The following is an 18137-nucleotide window of genomic DNA, read 5'->3' as shown; positions in this document are numbered from 1 at the left end:
TTACAATGTATAAGGCAATAGTCTCATTCTATTTGTATATTTTTTTACAAAGTCAACTTATTGCCCCCCCAACAATCTGGGTCCTCATTTTACCTACCTTATAAAGGGTGGAAGGCTGAGTCAACCTTGGGCCGGGCTCAAACCTGCAGTAATTGCAGGCTCTGTGTTTTAATAACAGGCTTCTCTATTGCCTGAGCTATCCCGGCCCATAGCTCAGTTTGCCAAGCTGCTCAGAAAGTTAACAACCGGTTCTCCCGAAGTGGTGCGAACTGGCTGAATCCCACCACTGTCCCATACCTTTTACCTTAAATTGTCTACCGTGGATCTTTCATGTTTCTTAAGAGGTCCCTAAGGGGGTGTGCATAAGCGCACCAGCCGTCCCTGTCCTACTGTTCCAATTATATGTAATCATTCTATGTGTTTATGCCTATGTTTTGCCTATTTATATCCTTTTTTTGTGCCAATTTTTTTATGTGTCCATGTCTATGTTTATACTGTTACTTGTTTCCTTGTTCTTGTTGACAATTAAAGAAATAAAAAAGAAAAAAAAAAGAAAAAAAGAAAGAAAGCCACCCAAGCCAGGACTAAAACTCACAGTCTGTTGATTTCTAGGTAGCACCTTAACTACACCACCAAACTGGATCTCTTTTTTAGAGCTAGTACTCTGAACAATTACAAAGTACTAAAAACAATTTTGAAGTGGTTTGTACTTTATGGAAAGATAGTTCTTAAACCAGCCACACCAATCTTAGGCTGGCAGAGAAGCCTGAGAAAAGAGGGTCTGCTTTAATGAATAGCTATGTGGTGCTGTGCTCAAGTGAGGTCTGAAGTATTCGTTTTCAAAGCACACACAAATTTAACAGGAATAGTAATGTTGGCCCACCCAATGGAGTCATTATAGAAAGTCCTTCCCCTTAAAGTACTCTTTATCTTCAAAGGAAGAAACAGAACGTTTGGTTTATTGAATATAAACAAAAATATGGGTTACTATCAATTATGTTACAGTTATGTACAGTGGTGAAAGGCACAGACTGGATGTTGGAATGCATGTAGCCCTTGCTTAATGACCATTTGAAGTTATAAGGGAGCTAAAGGAAACTTCTAGGCAGTCCTCAAAGTTATGGCAATTGCAGCATCCATGTGAACACTGCAACTAATGGGCATTTGTAACAGAGTCCCACAGTCATGTAATTGCCTTTTGCAACCTTCACAGCCAGCTTCTAACAAGCAAAGTCAATATGGAAGCCATCAGGAAATCAGAAGTCATGTGTCGTGGCCCACCAGCAGCCAGCAGAGCTGACAGCAGATTTGGACAATTAGGTTGGGAGGAATGTGGGTCAGACCTGGAGTCTGAGTCGGGCTCTGAGTCAGAGGCAGAGTGGGGGCCAAGGCCATCTGGTAGTTCTTTGCTGCCTTCGGAGTTTCTGGAGTCTGACATCGAGGCAGAACAGCGTGAGCCTGTTCCCAGTCTGCACATGCGCAGAGCTACCAGGAAACAGGAACAATTAAGGAAACAGGGTTGACTTGGGAGTAAGGCTTGGAGATGATTGGGCCCTCCCATAAGACATAAAAGAGAAGCAAACAGGACGTGAGCTTTTGCAGGAAGCAATTAGTTCATCTGGGTGATTCAATATTTGAAACTTCTGTTTGTGATTCTGTGCCAAGTTTGGCCTTGCCCTGCGTCTGAAAATTAGCTCTTTGGCAGCATCCCATGTGAGATACGTGGATAACCTTCCTCTGAAAGACTGTTTATCAAGACTTGCAGGCTGTAAATGAAAGTAATTTACAGCCGTATAAATTAGAGGTTTGCCGGGACTAAGTTTCTGCTGTTTACTTTCTAAGGAAGACTAGGTCAGAATATTATGATCACATGATGCTGTGCTTAACATTCTGTGATTTGCTTATCAACCCTGCAGTAGCTGATGTTGTAACTTAGTGAGGTTATGTGATGTTAACTTAACAACTCTACTGTTTAGTGAAGGAGTTGTCAGTTCCAATTCTTGATTTTTATTTAACTTTTCTATTTTGACCTGTTGGTTTGTTACTATTACTCAAAGCTTGATCAAGTGCGATTAAGACTTGGGTAGTGACCATTAGGGCATTAGGCTAAAGTGGAAAGTTAAAAAAAATTCAGAAGATGGAAATAACACATCATTTCAAAGAAAATTAGATGGACGTCATTAGGCATCAATCTTGATTTGAAGGAGACTTGATCTGGCTTCTCACCAGTCTTTAGGATTTAAAATGCCCCAAAATGGAATCCAAAATCTACTGATTTATCCTAATGCAAGGAAAAATTTAGATTGCTACCAACATTCTAATAGATTTCCATTGAGTTTCCCCCCAATCTACAAGTATAAAGTAAAATACAACACAATGATAGTTGTGGTCTTTTTGTCAGAGCATTGAACTTTACAATTGTTTTATTAAACATTCCATTCCTCCAAAGAAGTGTATAAAATTGAGTCAGATGTACTACAGAAAAGAACAAAGGCACAATTAAATTTGTGAAGACAACTTTTTATTAGAAAAATGTTATTCCATTACCCGGAATAAGCATAATGGTTACTTTTACACATCTGGCTCATTCCATGCCCTATGACTTGAATAAAGCAGAGCAGATTTCTTTTTAAAACACACACACAATTTGTGTAAATTAACTCATCAATGCACACATATCTCTCTGCATCTATTTTGTAAATATCCTATACCAATAAATAACTTTTATGAACTATATCTGTATGATATATTCTCATCAGCTGTGCCATTTGCATTTCTCCCCTCTCAATTAGAAGTTTATATATACTGGTCACTTGATATATATTCATATATTTGATGAGGTGGCCTGCAGTTCATAAAACATAAAATGCTACAATAAATGTGTCAGTTGTTACAGGCCACAAATGCTGATTAGATTTTGTCATTGCATTTACTAATGTTTTGTTTGTGAGTTCATTAATATCAATTCTTTATGATTGTAGAAAAGAAGCAAATTCTACATGTTAGCTTCTGTTTGATTTGATATGCAGGTGGCTTATGGGCAACACACTTAAACCCACAGCACTGACTTAATGACGCAGGGTAATTTGTCTCCCTCATTAAGGAAAACAGATCTGATTGATCATTTGTTTAACTGTGGCTGTAATGCTAAACTCATATATCTGGTAATAAATTGAATGGGCCTTATTTCTGAACTATTTAAATGCAGGGAGATAACAGAAATGTGAAAATGAAAGGAATAGTGTAAAACTTTACTAGAGCTCTCAGGAATGTCTGCATGGTGTGATCATGAAGTAAGGATGGTAGCGAAGTCCCAATTGGTTTTTTTTATGCCACGGATGTCATCTTCATTCTATGATCAAATTCTACAAACACCTAAGTTCTATCATATCTGAGATGAAAAAATCCAAAAAGCTACTAGATAACAGAGAAATACGGAAAAATATATTTGTTCCACCAAGTATTTACCTGGATGTCCGCAGCCCAGTTAGTGTATCCCAAGGTTTATTTTTTTAAAAAAATCCAAGTGCTACTATAAGGGGCCATAGCTTTTCATGACAAAGGCCAGCTTTGGCCTATATGGGGCATTCCCCCCCCCCCAAAAAAAAGCTAGGTCAGGATTTAAAAAAGTTTGATTATTTTATTTCACCTATGTGCAATTAAAGAATAAATTAAATAAATTGCTTAATTAATAAGTTAAGTATTGATTTTTCCCCCCTCTGGTAGATGTAAAAAATACAGTTCAGTGACAACTTTGCATCCTAGGTTTTCTGGGGTCCCAGGCCCATGCATGGTGTGCATCTCTAGATGTTGCACCACTCCTGGAGAGAAAGCACAGGAGATAACCATGGTTTATGGTCAAACAAATCAAGATGTTTCTGCATCAGTGCGATTGAAGCTCTGTAGATATGACACTCATTAAAAAAAAAAAAGATGAAGCTCTTATTGCATCATCTGAGCCACCATCTTGACTTTTTGGATCATTCCTGTGGACACTCTGCAGGTAGAGCTGGGAAAAATCCCAACCTGAAATATGGTGAGCTTCCTTAAAAACTGCAACAAGATGGAGCAAGATAAAGCATTGTCATGATTGGCAAAAGGCAGCTCCTTCCAATCTGCTTCTTGAGCCCATTTGTTATTCTCTTGCAGCTAAGACTGAAATATTTAGGATTGAGTGAATTTGGAGAGTCCTCTCAGATCTCCTTCCGATGAACGAGAACACAGCTCAGAATCATGGAAGCTATAGCTGAGTGATGACCCCAGGAAATGAGTTCATGCTACAATTCCAGTTGCAGTTCCATATTTTCCCGGAGGAACCATGAGAAATGGGCACCTGAATGCCTTCTCTGAGTCCGTGCTCTATTGTCTGCAATTGTCCATCTGTTCCACAGGCATCTGCCTATTCTTCGGTTGCGATTTTAAGGGTATCTGACAGCACAGTATGGATCTCACTAGCCGAAGGATAGGAGGTCTCAGGATGACAAACGCCCAGGGGTTCACAATGGAATTAACAGACAGAAACCGCATCACTAGGAGATCCTTTTTATCTTCTTTAATAAAACTGTTCATAAAGGCATGGATCTGAAAAGACAAAACATTAAATCAAAACAGATATTTAGTAACTGTCTAGAAGTTAAAGGTTATGAGCCCTTTCTCATGCAATTCTTTTTGTAAATTAAGTAAATGTATAAAATTTATCATTAATCCAACTTTTCATATAATGTCCTTGTATTGTCATTGATAAGCTCATGACAGAAGCAACCTTTGAATCACGAACTCTCTGAATCAGTGGTGGGTTTCAAATTTTTTTACTACCGATTCTGTGGGTGTGGCTTGGTAGGCATGGCAGAGGAAGGATACTGTAAAATCTCCATTTCCACCCCACTCCAGGGAAGGTTACTGCAAAATCCCCCCTCCCAATCAGCTAGGACTTGGGAGGCAGAGAATAGATGGGGGTGAGGCAAGGCATTTTTACTATCGGTTCTCTGAACTACTCAAAATTTCCGCTACCCATTCTCCAGAACTGGTCAGAACCTGCTGAAATCCACCTCTGCTCTGAATCATATTATCAACAGTCCCCCACATAGAGATGTCCATACAATTCTTCTCATTACCACTTCCATCCTGGAAATTATGGCAACTGCAGTCCCACCCATCCTGATGATACTAAATATAGCAATTTCCCCCGATTTAGCACTCTCAGTTCTCCCAATTTCCTAGCCAACAACTGAGCAAGTACAGAAAAGCTGCATATTGCCAGTGTCTGTGTGATATCTGGATATTTGGATATTTCCTCTTTGGCTGGCTGCAATCCTTTAGTAACTTTTATGCTATAATCCAAGTCAAGACTCACTGCTACTTCCATAATCATTAGAAAGTATTTCCTGCATTAATGGCTGGCAAAGTAACATCATGCAGGCCTCTTAGCTTAGCTCTGTACATACCGGTATCGGTTTGAAGTTCAAAAGCAGATCTCAGCATGTCCTGGGCTAATTACATTATATCTGTCAGCTTCCTTACAGGTTCTGTTTATCTCCTGCCCAAGGCAAGTTTTCACAATTCTCACTAGGCAGATAAATCCTAAAAGTATGCATGCTTATGATGCTGTTCTCTCCTTGCTTTCCCTTAGTCAATTGGAGGAATGGAATATTTTAATTAGAGCTGCTGACTCCTACATAGGAAAAGGAAGATAACATTTGTAGCTCAGGGTTGAACTGTAGGGTCCTTGGTGCTCACTGAGCTTGGCTGTTTTCTTGCAGACATTTCATTACCAAACTGGGTAACATCATCAGTGCTAGAAGGTAGTGTGGTTTGCCCTCATTTTATAAACTACCATACTGGTAGTGCCTTGTCCTTTCAGTGTTGGTGGTAGTGTTCTTGATGGCTCCTTGATTACGCTGTTTACATTGAACTTGTTTGTCTACATTAGTAGTTCCTTGATTAAGGTAGTGTTTATTTCTTGGTTTTTGTGGACTGTTAATCTTCGTGTTAATCTCTACTCATCTCGGTGTTGGTTGCTGGTGAGGAGATGTTATGGTCTTTTTCTTTTCCTTTTGACTTTGTGATTCTCTGTTATGGTATGTAGATGTATTAATCTGTATGGGTCTGCTGATGGTCAATTTGTGTGGATGCTAGGTTTCCAGGAATTCTTTAGTGTTTTTGGACTTGCCTTGGTCTAAGATGTTCAGTTTCCTAGTTCAAGTCCGTCCATGTGTTGTGGAGTTAAGGCGGTTTTTTAAATCATATCTTCTGATTGCTAGTTGATGTTCATGGATGTCTTCCTCTAGTTGGTGTTCAGAGAGCACCAGGGCCACACAACGAAATTCTTATTTGATTATCACTCCAAAAAATGGAGAGAGAGGGGGGGGGGGAAATGGAGATTGGAATCTTTCCAGACTATCATTCACATCTCCTTCCTATTCTATCTGGCCAAATGTGCACCACATCTACAATATGATTATTCTGAAAGATATGGAGAACTCTTCCTGATATCTCATGCTGAGTTGTCATCCTGGCTTAGTATGGTAGAAATTCTTGTCCAGCAAAAGGTCATGGGGAGAATGATTCTGAAACTTTCTATTAGCTAAGAAAACTAAATGGAATTCCCCTGTCCAAAAGCAATATGTCTCTAAATAAATGATGCTGGGAGGAAGCAGCTGAGAAACACCAGACTAAAAAGACCAGGCCCATGAACACAGACTGCATAGGAGTGAGTGCTGAAATCTGGGTCTTGCAAACACTAGGTAATTTTTGTCCACACTATCCACCCAAAACACAATCTCATCTCCAATTTAATGCTTGGCGGAACTTTTTGGAATGCCATACGTTGAATAGTTTCTCTTTCACCTGCACCATCTCTCCCTCATCCCCCACCACCACCCAACGTTCTATGTGTTTGCAGAAAGATTAGGAGCAATGAATGCAAATACTCTTAGGATGGCGCTGACTATGTCTTCGAAAGTGTTTACCACTGACTGACCAAATTATAGCGATGATAGAGTTTTGATGGCTTAAAAAAAAGTCTAAACCTTTTTAGTTTAGTCACTCTAAACACAAAGGCTATCTGCTACAATAGACCCTGAGGGATTAGAGAGAATACTGTATACTTCTTAGAGCAGTGTTCCTTAGGACAGGATTTCTCAATCCTGGGCCTGTCATTGTCTCTCAGCCCTAGGAAGGGAGCAATGGCATACTACTTCTGAAAAGCCTTGTCAACAAAATTGCAGGGATTTGTCCAGGCAGACTCTGAGAATTAGACCCCGTTAAATGGGGGGGTGGGGAACAGCTTGATACCCCAAAGATTAAAATAAAACCCGGGTTGCTCTGTACTTGAATAAAATATTAGCCGTTTTCAAACTAGGTAAACTTTATCTGAATGTTCAGTATGACTGAACAAATTGATCGGATTTAATTCAGACTCCTGAATCAATTCAAAATGTATCTTTTGTAAAGATTTATTCTGAAATAATGCAGAATGCACAAATATTCAAATATATCAATGATTCAGGCACATTTAGTTTAATTTAATGGCTTGAATCAATTTTCCAATACAGTACTGTATATTACTTTGATTCAGAGATTCAGCTGCATTGTCTTCTAATGATATTTCCTAATTGAATATTCATAGAGACCTATAAAATAACAATAAAGATATCTGGTCTGTAACAAATTGAATATCACAACTGCTTTTAAAGGATAATATAGTTTTCCCCATAACAAATTCCGGCAAGATCAACAATTTTACTTTCAAATTAGATTTTATAGGATCTAATTTAAATGAGATACAGTGTATGTTCATCATTGCACATGGTACTGCAGGCTTCTGAAATTAAGAGAAGCCAAGGGATTTTTACACTGCAAGAACTGCAAACTTTTTTCATTCCCTAGTTAACAAGTGAATGTTAAGATTCTCAGGATATGAAATTCAGTCATTTTTCTTTGCGTACATGACAGATTCACTTACTCCTGAAAGTATCATAACTTGGAAACTTCTCAGGTATCCTGTCCCCATTTTCTTACTATTCTTAAAAACTATTCCTAATCCTGTTATACAAGTAAATCAAAACCATGTAATGAAATGGATACGGATGCTCAAAACTGGGGAATAGTTGTTTTCCAGCAATCGGTTATACTATTTGATATACCAGCTGTTCCTTCTCAGGCTCTGACTAAGCTGGATGGGAAAAATTCAGTGCAACGTAGTTTGAAAATATTTAAATGTTTAAGCTAATAACCATTCGTTGGAAGATGTTGGCTAATTCTGTTGACATTCTTGGGAAGGGATGTTTTTTCATCTCATTGCTTTGTTCTCAATGTGCCTGTCTCACAGAGGGAAAAGCAGCTTGGTAGATGGCCAATTTTGGAGGATCATGGTTGGCATTAGATAACCCTTTTCTCAGCTTGCCTACCATCTCATCCAATAGTTTTACATTTCTTTTACATTTAAAAACTTAGTTAAATGTGCATTTCATTTAAAGTATATTTTGTCTTAAATTCATCCTGGGTTGCAAAAATGAATGATCAGTTGAAAGATAAACCTGGGTTATAGAATGCTTAGTTGACCCAAACAACAGCCTGAATCTGAAATGGAGATGGTCTTTTAACTTGATAATCCCAAAGATGCTTTTTTCAAGAGGCAACTGGACTTTCTGGTTTTTCTCTGAAGATGTTTCACTTCTCATCCAAGAAGCTTCTTCAACTCTGAAGAAAAAGAGCTGAAAGTCCAGTTGGCCTCTTGAAAACACTCTGAATGACATCATGGGGAAAAGGTACAATAAAATTTATAAAAATGGAAGAGGTTCAAAACAGCAGTGGCCCAGGAGTCACAGCTTCTTTGTGGCCTCCAGTGCCTCCAGTGTCATGTTGCTGAAATTTGGCAACATGTTGAGAATAGTTAAGACTTTCCTTTTTTTTTTAAAAAAAAAAACCTGTTTCATATTTAAAACCTTGTCAATGCTCCTTTAAAAAAAAGGACTGATCAAATTCAGTCTTCTTCATTTCATCACTACTACAACCTTTGTGGCCTTTGAATAACAAAATATAGTAAAATAAAACCCCAAACCAAGCAATCCTCTCTGTTTGTGCTTTACACCTATAAAATAATTTCCAGCACCAATCCACTCTCTGCTAGACCAGATTAAAACTTCCATCATCTTGGTCTTTTGACAGTGTAGTCGTCAATTTACGACCACAACTGAGTCCAAAATTTATGTTGCTAAGTAAGAAATTTGTTAAGTGAGTTTTGACCCATTTTGTGACTTTTCTTGCCACATTTCTTAAGTGAATCACTGCAGTTGTTAAATTAGTAACACAGCTGTTAAAAAGTGAATCTGGCTTCCCCATTGATTGCTTGTCAGAAGGTCACAAAAGGTGATCACGTGACCCCAGGACACAACAACCATCATAAATATGAACCAGTTGTCAAGCATCCAAATGTAAATCACGTGACCATGGGGATGCTGAACAGTCGTAAGTGTGGAAAATGGTCATTAGGTCACTTTTTAAAGTGCTATTGTAACAATCAATAAGTGAACTGTTATAAGTAAAGGACTATCTGTAGTTTAAATAAGACCCCAGAATTATATTGGTTGAGTTCAATAAGCTGTGCTTTAAGCTGTGACTTTTTAAAAAGTTGTGGTTAGTTTAAGAACAACAATAGCCTAATTTATACATCACATATAGCTCACTATAAAAGCAAACAAGTGAGACCAGTACTTCTGTATCCTGATTGACAACTCTTTCTTCTGAGAATCGGTTTCAGTGTTGTCAGTCCAGGATGCACAACGATGAGCCCTTTCTTGGCTGACTGAATGTGTAAGTCTATCACACAGCAGTGACGTGGAGTTCTGTAAACATAGCCGCATCATCCAGCAGAGGAAAGGAAGGTCATACAGTTCTGTCACAGTATATCTTGACTCAACATTATTTGCTTCTTTTTATATCTGTGGCCGTCTAATAAAAATCATGTTAAAAATTCTGGTTGCTGTGCAGTTTGCAATCTTTGAGAACATTTTGGTATTATTTAGCTTTAACATGTCCTCCAATAAAACATAAACAGTAAAATTACAACGCTTGTTGCATATTTATTTGAAAAAGGGTCCCATTAAACTAACCGAGAATCATATAAAATTCATTCTAACAGTCATTAAAGTGCTTTGTTTTCATTGGATTTTTGGATGGTTTGCTTGTTGCCAGTATCTTAAGCACCTGAAACAAGCCAGAAAGTTGGAGCTGGTTTTTGTGCATGGATGTGTGTGTGTGTGTGTGTGTGTGTGTGTGTGTGTGTGTGTGAGAGAGAGAGAGAGAGAGAAAGAGAGAGAGAGAGAGAGAGAAAGAAAGAGAGAGAGAGGGAGGGAGGGAGGGGAGATTGTCCACTTTTGCTTTCATTGGAAAGACCAGAAAGTAAAATTGGGATCTTTTGCATGTGAAATAGGTGTTTTATACTGAATGATGGGTGTCTTCCTCCCTGTTTGTCTTGGCAACATTACACACAATTTGCCCCCTCTATCCCCATTTTATAGTGATTTTTAAAAATCCTGTTTTAAGAACCTTTAAGTCAATGAAACTTTAGGTCAGCTCTTGCTAATCTGATATTGTTCAGAATCTGATAACAACTTCCATCATCACTAGCCAACACGGGCAAACACTATAGTGACAAAGAGGTAGAGAGATTCCTTTGAGTTATGGCCAACTCCTGGTGATTACATTGATATGTAGTCTTTTTAGCAACTATACAGATAGGATTTGCTTTTTCTTCTGAGAGGTTTTAATTTCTCAGTCAGTCTATAGCCCCGTGGCTTCCTGGTAGTTTCTCATCCAAGTACTAATTGATCTTTGCTGTTTGGATTTTTCAGATCAATGAAGATTAGGCAGGTGTTATTACCTGACTGGATTGTAATTGTAATCCAATTTTTATGGAGATCACCGAATAGGGAAAGAAAAGTTGCCTAAACAATGGTTATCATTACCACTTAAGAAGGATCACTTTGTTCATCATGTTGAACAATTCTTGCAAGAAATATTGTGCATGGTTTCCCCCACTTTATAGATGACAGTTGGAGAATATGACAGTTGCAGGATGTCTTGTTTTTGTAAAACAACAGTATCTGGTTGCTGACAACTAAGGTCTAACTGCACACCAACTCTTTCTGATCAATATTCTAGAAACTAGCTTGTCTACCAACTGCGAATATAAGAGGAACAGCTGCAAGAAACTTCTGCATTTCAAATGCCTCTGCTGCCTCTTCACAATTAGTCATGTTCACCTGAAGAGGAGTCTGGAGATGGTCTTCAATATGCAAGAATTGTGAAAACATGAAGTTAGCTGATGAAAACAGGAAGGTATGAGAAAGAAATTAGAGAGAGTTCTGCTTTGCCTTTCTTTGGTATATAAGGGAGGGAAGAAGAAATGCTGTCAGATTTTATCCCTTATCAATATCAAGCTAGTGTTTCTTGTAGCATTTGTTTCCTTACCTGATCTACCTTGAAGGGTGATATTCCCTCTAGTGAACATCCCTCTGCTATGGTGGTAACTAGCATCAAAATTATTACCGTAATTGCACCTGAGCAATCAAAGACCCAATATTACAACTTTTCAACTTGTGTGCCCCTTTTTAATACATATTGCTTGCACACAGAAAAGTGCAGGGCTCCAATCACCCACTCCTATCCACAATTTTGAAGCCAGTGACATGAAAGCCTTTGCACTTGCACACATTGTGCCACAAACTAGTCACCACATTTTAATCAGGCAAACCTAGCCTTTCTGCAGTTTATGATTCAGGTATACTCAGAAAATTGAGTTAACTACTGAAACCATTATTTCCTTAACCATGGGTAATTGTGTCATGCAAACATAGCTTAAGATCATTTACTATATGTTTAGTTCATTAACAGGAGCATCCATTCAATCTCCTGTCCCCTTTGCATTATTCCATCAGAATCTGCATCGCGTAAGTCACATCTCTAACATCTATTTCTGATGTTTCAGTTCAGGATTGGTTCTGCATACTTTGGCTACCCAAGAACCGTGTAAAACACCCTACTATGAGCAGGCTTTCTGGCCTCCCAATATATAATTTAACCTGTGCTGCGGGTGTATTGATGACAGCTCTCATCACCCCGGCATACTCTGGTCATGGGGATTTCCATTATACCTAGTCAGGATGATTAGTGGATATGTTGATAAAGGGAAGAGTGTCATTGATATCCAGCACATTCAGAAGAGGATATCATCAGATAAGTAAAAGCTCTCTTGTGACTCAAATATTGGTTGGGTTGAAATGATATAGCCCTTGCTTGCCCCATCTATATAATTTTTTTGGCAACAATTGAAGAATTATTTCCCATTACTGCACTTTTTCAACTTGCATGCCAAACAATACCCTCAATATTTTCTTGTGGTCTATCAAAATTAGATCTTTTTTAGTATTACTCAAGGTAGTTAAGACTGGCCAGGCAGTAGCACTAGGCTGCACTTCCCTTGATTCAGAAATTAATTAGCATTGGGCATCTTATTTCTTGGATGGGAGACCATCAGCGAGAGTCTTCACTGGGAAGCTGAACATTTTTCCCAGAGGAGACAACAATGCACCACTTCTGCAATGCTGCCATGACCATGGCATGGGTGATTCCCCCATACAATAGCCATCAGGGGCTGAGCTCATTCACAGGGCTTCTTTCCTTTTTTCATTATATGAAGCCCAAACAAAAAAACCCAAATTAAATCTGTGTGTGTCAGTCTCCTTTTTCTCCACCCAGCAGTCTTCAGTTATGCCGGACTACAGATCCAATCATCCTTGCCAGGACGGTTAAGGTGGATGTAGCCCAGGGTACCCGAAGAGCGCCAGGTAGGGAAAAGCTGCTGTACCCTTTTTCCTGCTGCTTTTCGGCACAACTTATTCCAGCCAAAGGCCAGGCCGCCGCTTCAAGCTCAAGTTTTGCTCGAACTGGGCAGGGACTCACCGTAAAAGGCAGGGAGCAGACGGCGAAGATGATGGTCATGATGGACAGCAGGATGAGGTGATCCAGCTCCTCGGACATGGAGAAGGGTCTCCAGGCGCCGTGCGCGCGCTCCCGGCGAGACTCCGGCTGGCGGCAGGCGCCCAGCGTGGGGCCGCGGCAGGCGGCGGACAGGCGGGAGTGCGCGCGCCTCAGGTACATGCGGCAGAGGCTGACCATGACCACCAGGTTGCCCAGCAGGACGGCCAGGATGAGCAGCAGCAGCACCGAAGCGTAGAGCAGCGCGAAGGGTCTGCCAGTCGAACGCATCTGGATGAAGCACCACGTGCCCGGCCAGTACTCCTGATAGCTGCCGAAGCCCATCAGCGGCAGGGCGCAGAAGGCGGCGGCCAGGCCGTACAGGGCGGGCAGGGCTCCCAGCAGCAGCGCTAGGGGCCGGCCGCTCAGCAGCCGCTCGTATAGGTAAGGCGCGGCCATGGCCAGGCTGCGCTCCAGCGCCATGGCGCCCAGGCAGGTCATGGTGGCCAGGCTGAAGAAACTCATGGAGAAGGCGAAGTAGTCGCAGAGGCGCTTGTCCAGCTCTTTCAGCCTGCGATGTCGCCCGTAGGCCGCCAGCACCACCGGGCTCAGCAGGCACGTGCCCAGCAGGTCGGTTAAGACCAGCGCCATCAGCAGCACGTGGAAAGGCGCCAGGCGCTCCCGCCGCGCCAGCCGACGGCGCCGAGCCAGCAGCAGCAGCACCAGCGCCGTCAGGTTGCCCAGCACGCCGGCCGTGAACATGACCGCCGAGACGGCCGGGCCCTCGCCCAAGACCGGCGGAGACGACGCCTCCTGTCCCTTGTTATCCAACAGCGGGGTCGGCCGCGTGCTTCCATGGCCCGCCTCGTCCATCATCGCGGTGAACTGGCGGAGCAGCCGCTCCTCCGTGGAAAGGGAAAAGAGCTCGGCGGGCGGGCGGCCGAAGATTAAGCACCACCTTCTGCCGCCCCCACCCCGCGACCCGCCCGCCCCTGATATCGCTGCCAGACTCCGGACGAGCCGGGGTTACCCTTGCGGCTTCCCCAGGAGCCGCTGCTCTCCTGAAAGCGCCACGTGGGGGGTGGAAGGGGTAGTCCCAGCGCTGAGAGGGCGGTGTCTGCTCTCACTTGTACTTCGGAATGAACGAACTTTCTCACGTTCTCTTCTTCCGAATGAAACTTCGGAAGTGGAACCATCCCATACCTTACAACGAAACTTATTTTGCCCCCCCACCCCCAAATATATCCCCACCCCGCGCGCATTGGTGGCACAGTTGCATAGAAAAGCAAGTTTGAATTCATTCGTCTTTTTCCATTATGGAGATAAATTTTATTTCTCTGGCACCGTTTGAACCAAGAAGAGCTCCATGGGTAGATTGGGTGTCTCCTTTGTTTGTTTGCCACTTCTTCTTTTCCAAAAAAAGAAAATGGGTGTGAATTGGTGCCCTTTGCACAGGATCACCAGGAATATAGCAGATAAATTTGTAATGTAATTCAGAACAGGGTACCTCGGTGACGTTTAGATAGTTGCACCTCTGTGACCTGTAGAACCGGGACCTACATGTGAACAGCATTTTCAGAGAAGCCTGGATATCACAAGTCAGATAGGATAGATCGAATTGACTAACCAGAGGCAGCTGCAGAGTCAAGAGGGCAGCTCTAACAATTAAAATACTTCACACATAAAACAGACAGAGCTTCAATGACTTAGTCATGAATGGCCTGTTGATTTATTTGTTTTTAAATTGTGCCCTGTGACACGTCTGTGACCAAATATGATTCCTGAGTCCAGGGTTGGCACTGGTGCTAGGGACATGGGCAAGAGAACATTCCAGACTTCCTCCCTCTCCCTGTTTTCTTCATTTGGGGAAGGAGAATTGATTTGTGGTTATTATTCCTCTGTCAAAGCTGAATGCAAAACCAAATATCACATTCTTTTCCCGCTGCTGAAACTGCTGGTTTTTTGTTGTATATATAACTTTTTTTTCCTGAAGCAGCTACAGTGCTGCTTGAATTATGCCAAGAGGCTTTATTGCTCCTACAGACTGTGTAGCCTGGTTCTTGACAGTGAACAGCAGGTCCTGACAATGACATTCAGTGGCCAGTAATTACTAGAACTGAAACTAGGTTTGGAGATTGTGTGTGTGTGCGCGCGCGCCTTAGAGGTAGTGATGTCTCCTGGCAAAATCAATGAGCAGCAGACAAACAAGACAACAGTCAAGAGTCAGATGGCAGGAATCTCCTTGCAACTTGACTTACCATTTACAGTTGTAACTCACTCAGACTTGTACCTCCTGAAACTCTCCACCACCTTAATCCTAATCAAATATCTCCAAATGGGTTTGGAATTGGAGAGGAGAAAAGGGCAAAGGCAGAGACCATAAATCTACAAAAATAGCAGAGCATACCAAATGTGGCGAATTTTCCGAGCTCTTGATCTTCAATCCTGCGAACTATGCTTGGCTGTGATGGGGAAAATGCCCACTTGCATAAGAAACCAAAGTGTTTGGAAATAGATATAACAAAGTAACTCTTATCGGCAGGTACCACTGTGGGTTGCTGGGATCTTCACTAAAGAAAACTGGAAAGCCGCAAAAGCCATTGGCTAGACATTGAACAATCATCCAGTTGAAACTATTAGCTTCCTAACCCATGAAAACAATACATTTGGTTAATATGATGCTATGCAGAGAATGATGTGGCAATCCAGATAGCCAAATTTATGGCAGTGTTTCTTTTCATGACATTAAGAATGCCATAGGTTATAAATTGATTTTGTTCTCCATTCAGCAGTATATATCTTTTCTGCTGTGAAATGCACAACTTTAATGTTTCCACTGTTCTCTTCTAAAACAAATGTTGATTTTTTTGCACATACCCCTCTCTCTCTCACATACTCTCTCACACATCTGCCTCTCTGTCAGCTGAAGAAGAGTCATGTTTCCAAATTTAGGGAGTGATGGTGTTATAGCGTTCAACAATACTGTATACAGAAATTCCCTGTTAGTAGTGCATCACCAGCTGATCATCCTGTATGATTATGCAACAAAAGACTATAAGAACCAAAGATGCTGGTTACAACTTAAGATACGGTAATTGGGCCATCTACTATTGTCAATGGCTGCACGGGAGGTACCCAATAGTCCAACACTGCAAAAGAGGTTCAAGAGTATATCACACCACTAAATAGGATCTGATTGATTATGTTCTATCAAGTCACTCTTGGTGACCACATGGGTTTTCTCCATGATGATCTGTCTTTCTCCTGGTTCACTAATCACTTTTGCTCCTAATCATCCCTTTTTTTTCCTTTCCAACTTTCCCACCATGGTAGACTTCTCCAGAGAGCTAGATCTTTGCATAAGATGCCCACAGTAGGATAATTTGAACTTGGTCATTTGTACCTTGAGTGAGAACTTTGAGTTGATTTCTTCACTGATCCATTTGGTTTCTGCTTTTGTTTTGGTACTTGGAAGTTTTCTCCAACACCAAAGTTCAAAAAACATCAATACTTTTTTTTAATCCTGCTTCTTCCAACTTTTGCTTCAATAAACTATGACAGGGAAAAGCATTCCCTGCACAGTTCTAATATGTGATATAGATACATCCAATCTGCACTACTTTTAATCTTCTCATTGTTCCCATTACCCATTTCCTTCCACTTATGACTGTAACTTTGTTGCTTGTATCCTTATGGTTTATACTGATATTGTTTCCTGGTTGCTTATTTGTAGCCTATGACTATCATTAAATGTTGTATCATTAAGTGTTAAATTTGTACCCTATGACTATCATTAAGTGTAGTAAGTGTTGTTCCTTGATGAAGGTATCTTTTCTTTTATGTACACTGAGAGCATATGCACCAAGACAAATTCCTTGTGTGTCCAATCACACTTGGGCAATAAAAATTCTATTCTATTCTATTTTTTTTTTAATTTACATTTATATCCCGCCCTTCTCCGAAGACTCAGGGCGGCTTACAGTGTATAAGGCAATAGTCTCATTCTATTTGTATATTTTACAAAGTCAACTTATTGCCCCCCCCAACAATCTGGGTCCTCATTTTACCTACCTTATAAAGGATGGAAGGCTGAGTCAACCTCGGGCCGGGCTTGAACCTGCAGTAATTGCAGACTGCTGTGTTCTAATAACAGGCTTCTAACAGCCTGAGCTATTACGGCCCATTTATTCTATTCTATTCTATTCAAACATCTGAATATCTTTTCCAAGCCTTTCATTGCTACTGCACCAAGTGCTAATCTGTGCATGTTTCTTGACCGCTACTTCCTTTACTGTGCAGATGGTTGACCCTCAAAGGCAGAAGCTTCCACCACTTCAATATCTTCACTGTCAGGGAATTGTGCAGCAGGTTTAAAGACCTTTAAAGCGCTCCATGGCTTAGGACCTGGGTACTTACGGGACCGCCTGCTGTTACCACATGCCTCCCACCGACCCGTACGCTCCCATAGAGAGGGACTTCTCAGGATGCCGTCCGCCAAACAATGTCGGCTGGCGGCCCCCAGGGGAAGGGCCTTCTCTGTGGGGGCTCCCACACTCTGGAACGAGCTTCCCCCGGGTCTACGTCAAATACCTGACCTTCGGACATTCCGTCGCGAACTGAAGACACATCTCTTTATTCGCGCGGGGCTGGCTTAAATTGGATTTTTAATGTGAAATTTTATTAATTTTTAAACGGGGTTTTTAGTTTACGGTAATTTTAATTTCAGGCTAATTTTAAATAAGTTTTTTAAATGGTATTTTAACCTGTATATTTGTATTGCTGGTTTTATCTTGCCTGTACACCGCCCTGAGTCCTTCGGGAGAAGGGCGGTATAAAAATCAAATCAAATAAAAATAAAATAAAATAAAAATAAGGTTTCCAAATGGAAGTCAGGGACGCTGACACAAACTTGTCATTTTGTATAAATAAATATATTTTACATCTATATTTACAGCAGACAAGATAGTCAGGCATTTCACTACATCATCAGGTAAATCACAAAACAGCATACGGAGCACACAGAAGAAAAAGGCGGGGGAAAAGGAAACTTCCCCTTTACACCCAGCAACTAATCATAACGTAGGTTGCCTCATGCAGGAACCCACACTCTCCAACCAATCAACTAACATTGTGTTCTGGCCCATTACCCACTTTACTGT

The 18137-nt window shown here is 41.1% G+C and overlaps 1 protein-coding gene across 1 annotated transcript; it reads right to left on the bottom strand.

The window, feature by feature from the left end:
- Positions 1-2380: 2380 nt before the first annotated feature.
- Positions 2381-16749, bottom strand: PTGER2 (prostaglandin E receptor 2). Its single transcript, XM_058163067.1, has 2 exons — positions 12964-16749; positions 2381-4581 (listed from the first exon to the last, which is right to left on the bottom strand). The coding sequence occupies exons 1-2, from the start codon at positions 13852-13854 to the stop codon at positions 4360-4362; spliced, it is 1113 nt and encodes a 370-aa protein (XP_058019050.1). The 5' UTR covers positions 13855-16749; the 3' UTR covers positions 2381-4359.
- Between the last annotated feature and the right edge of the window lie 1388 nt (positions 16750-18137).

Source organism: Ahaetulla prasina, chromosome 1, assembly GCF_028640845.1.
Source record: "Ahaetulla prasina isolate Xishuangbanna chromosome 1, ASM2864084v1, whole genome shotgun sequence".
NCBI lineage: Eukaryota > Metazoa > Chordata > Lepidosauria > Squamata > Colubridae > Ahaetulla > Ahaetulla prasina.
This window is presented reverse-complemented; position numbering and strand designations above follow the sequence as displayed.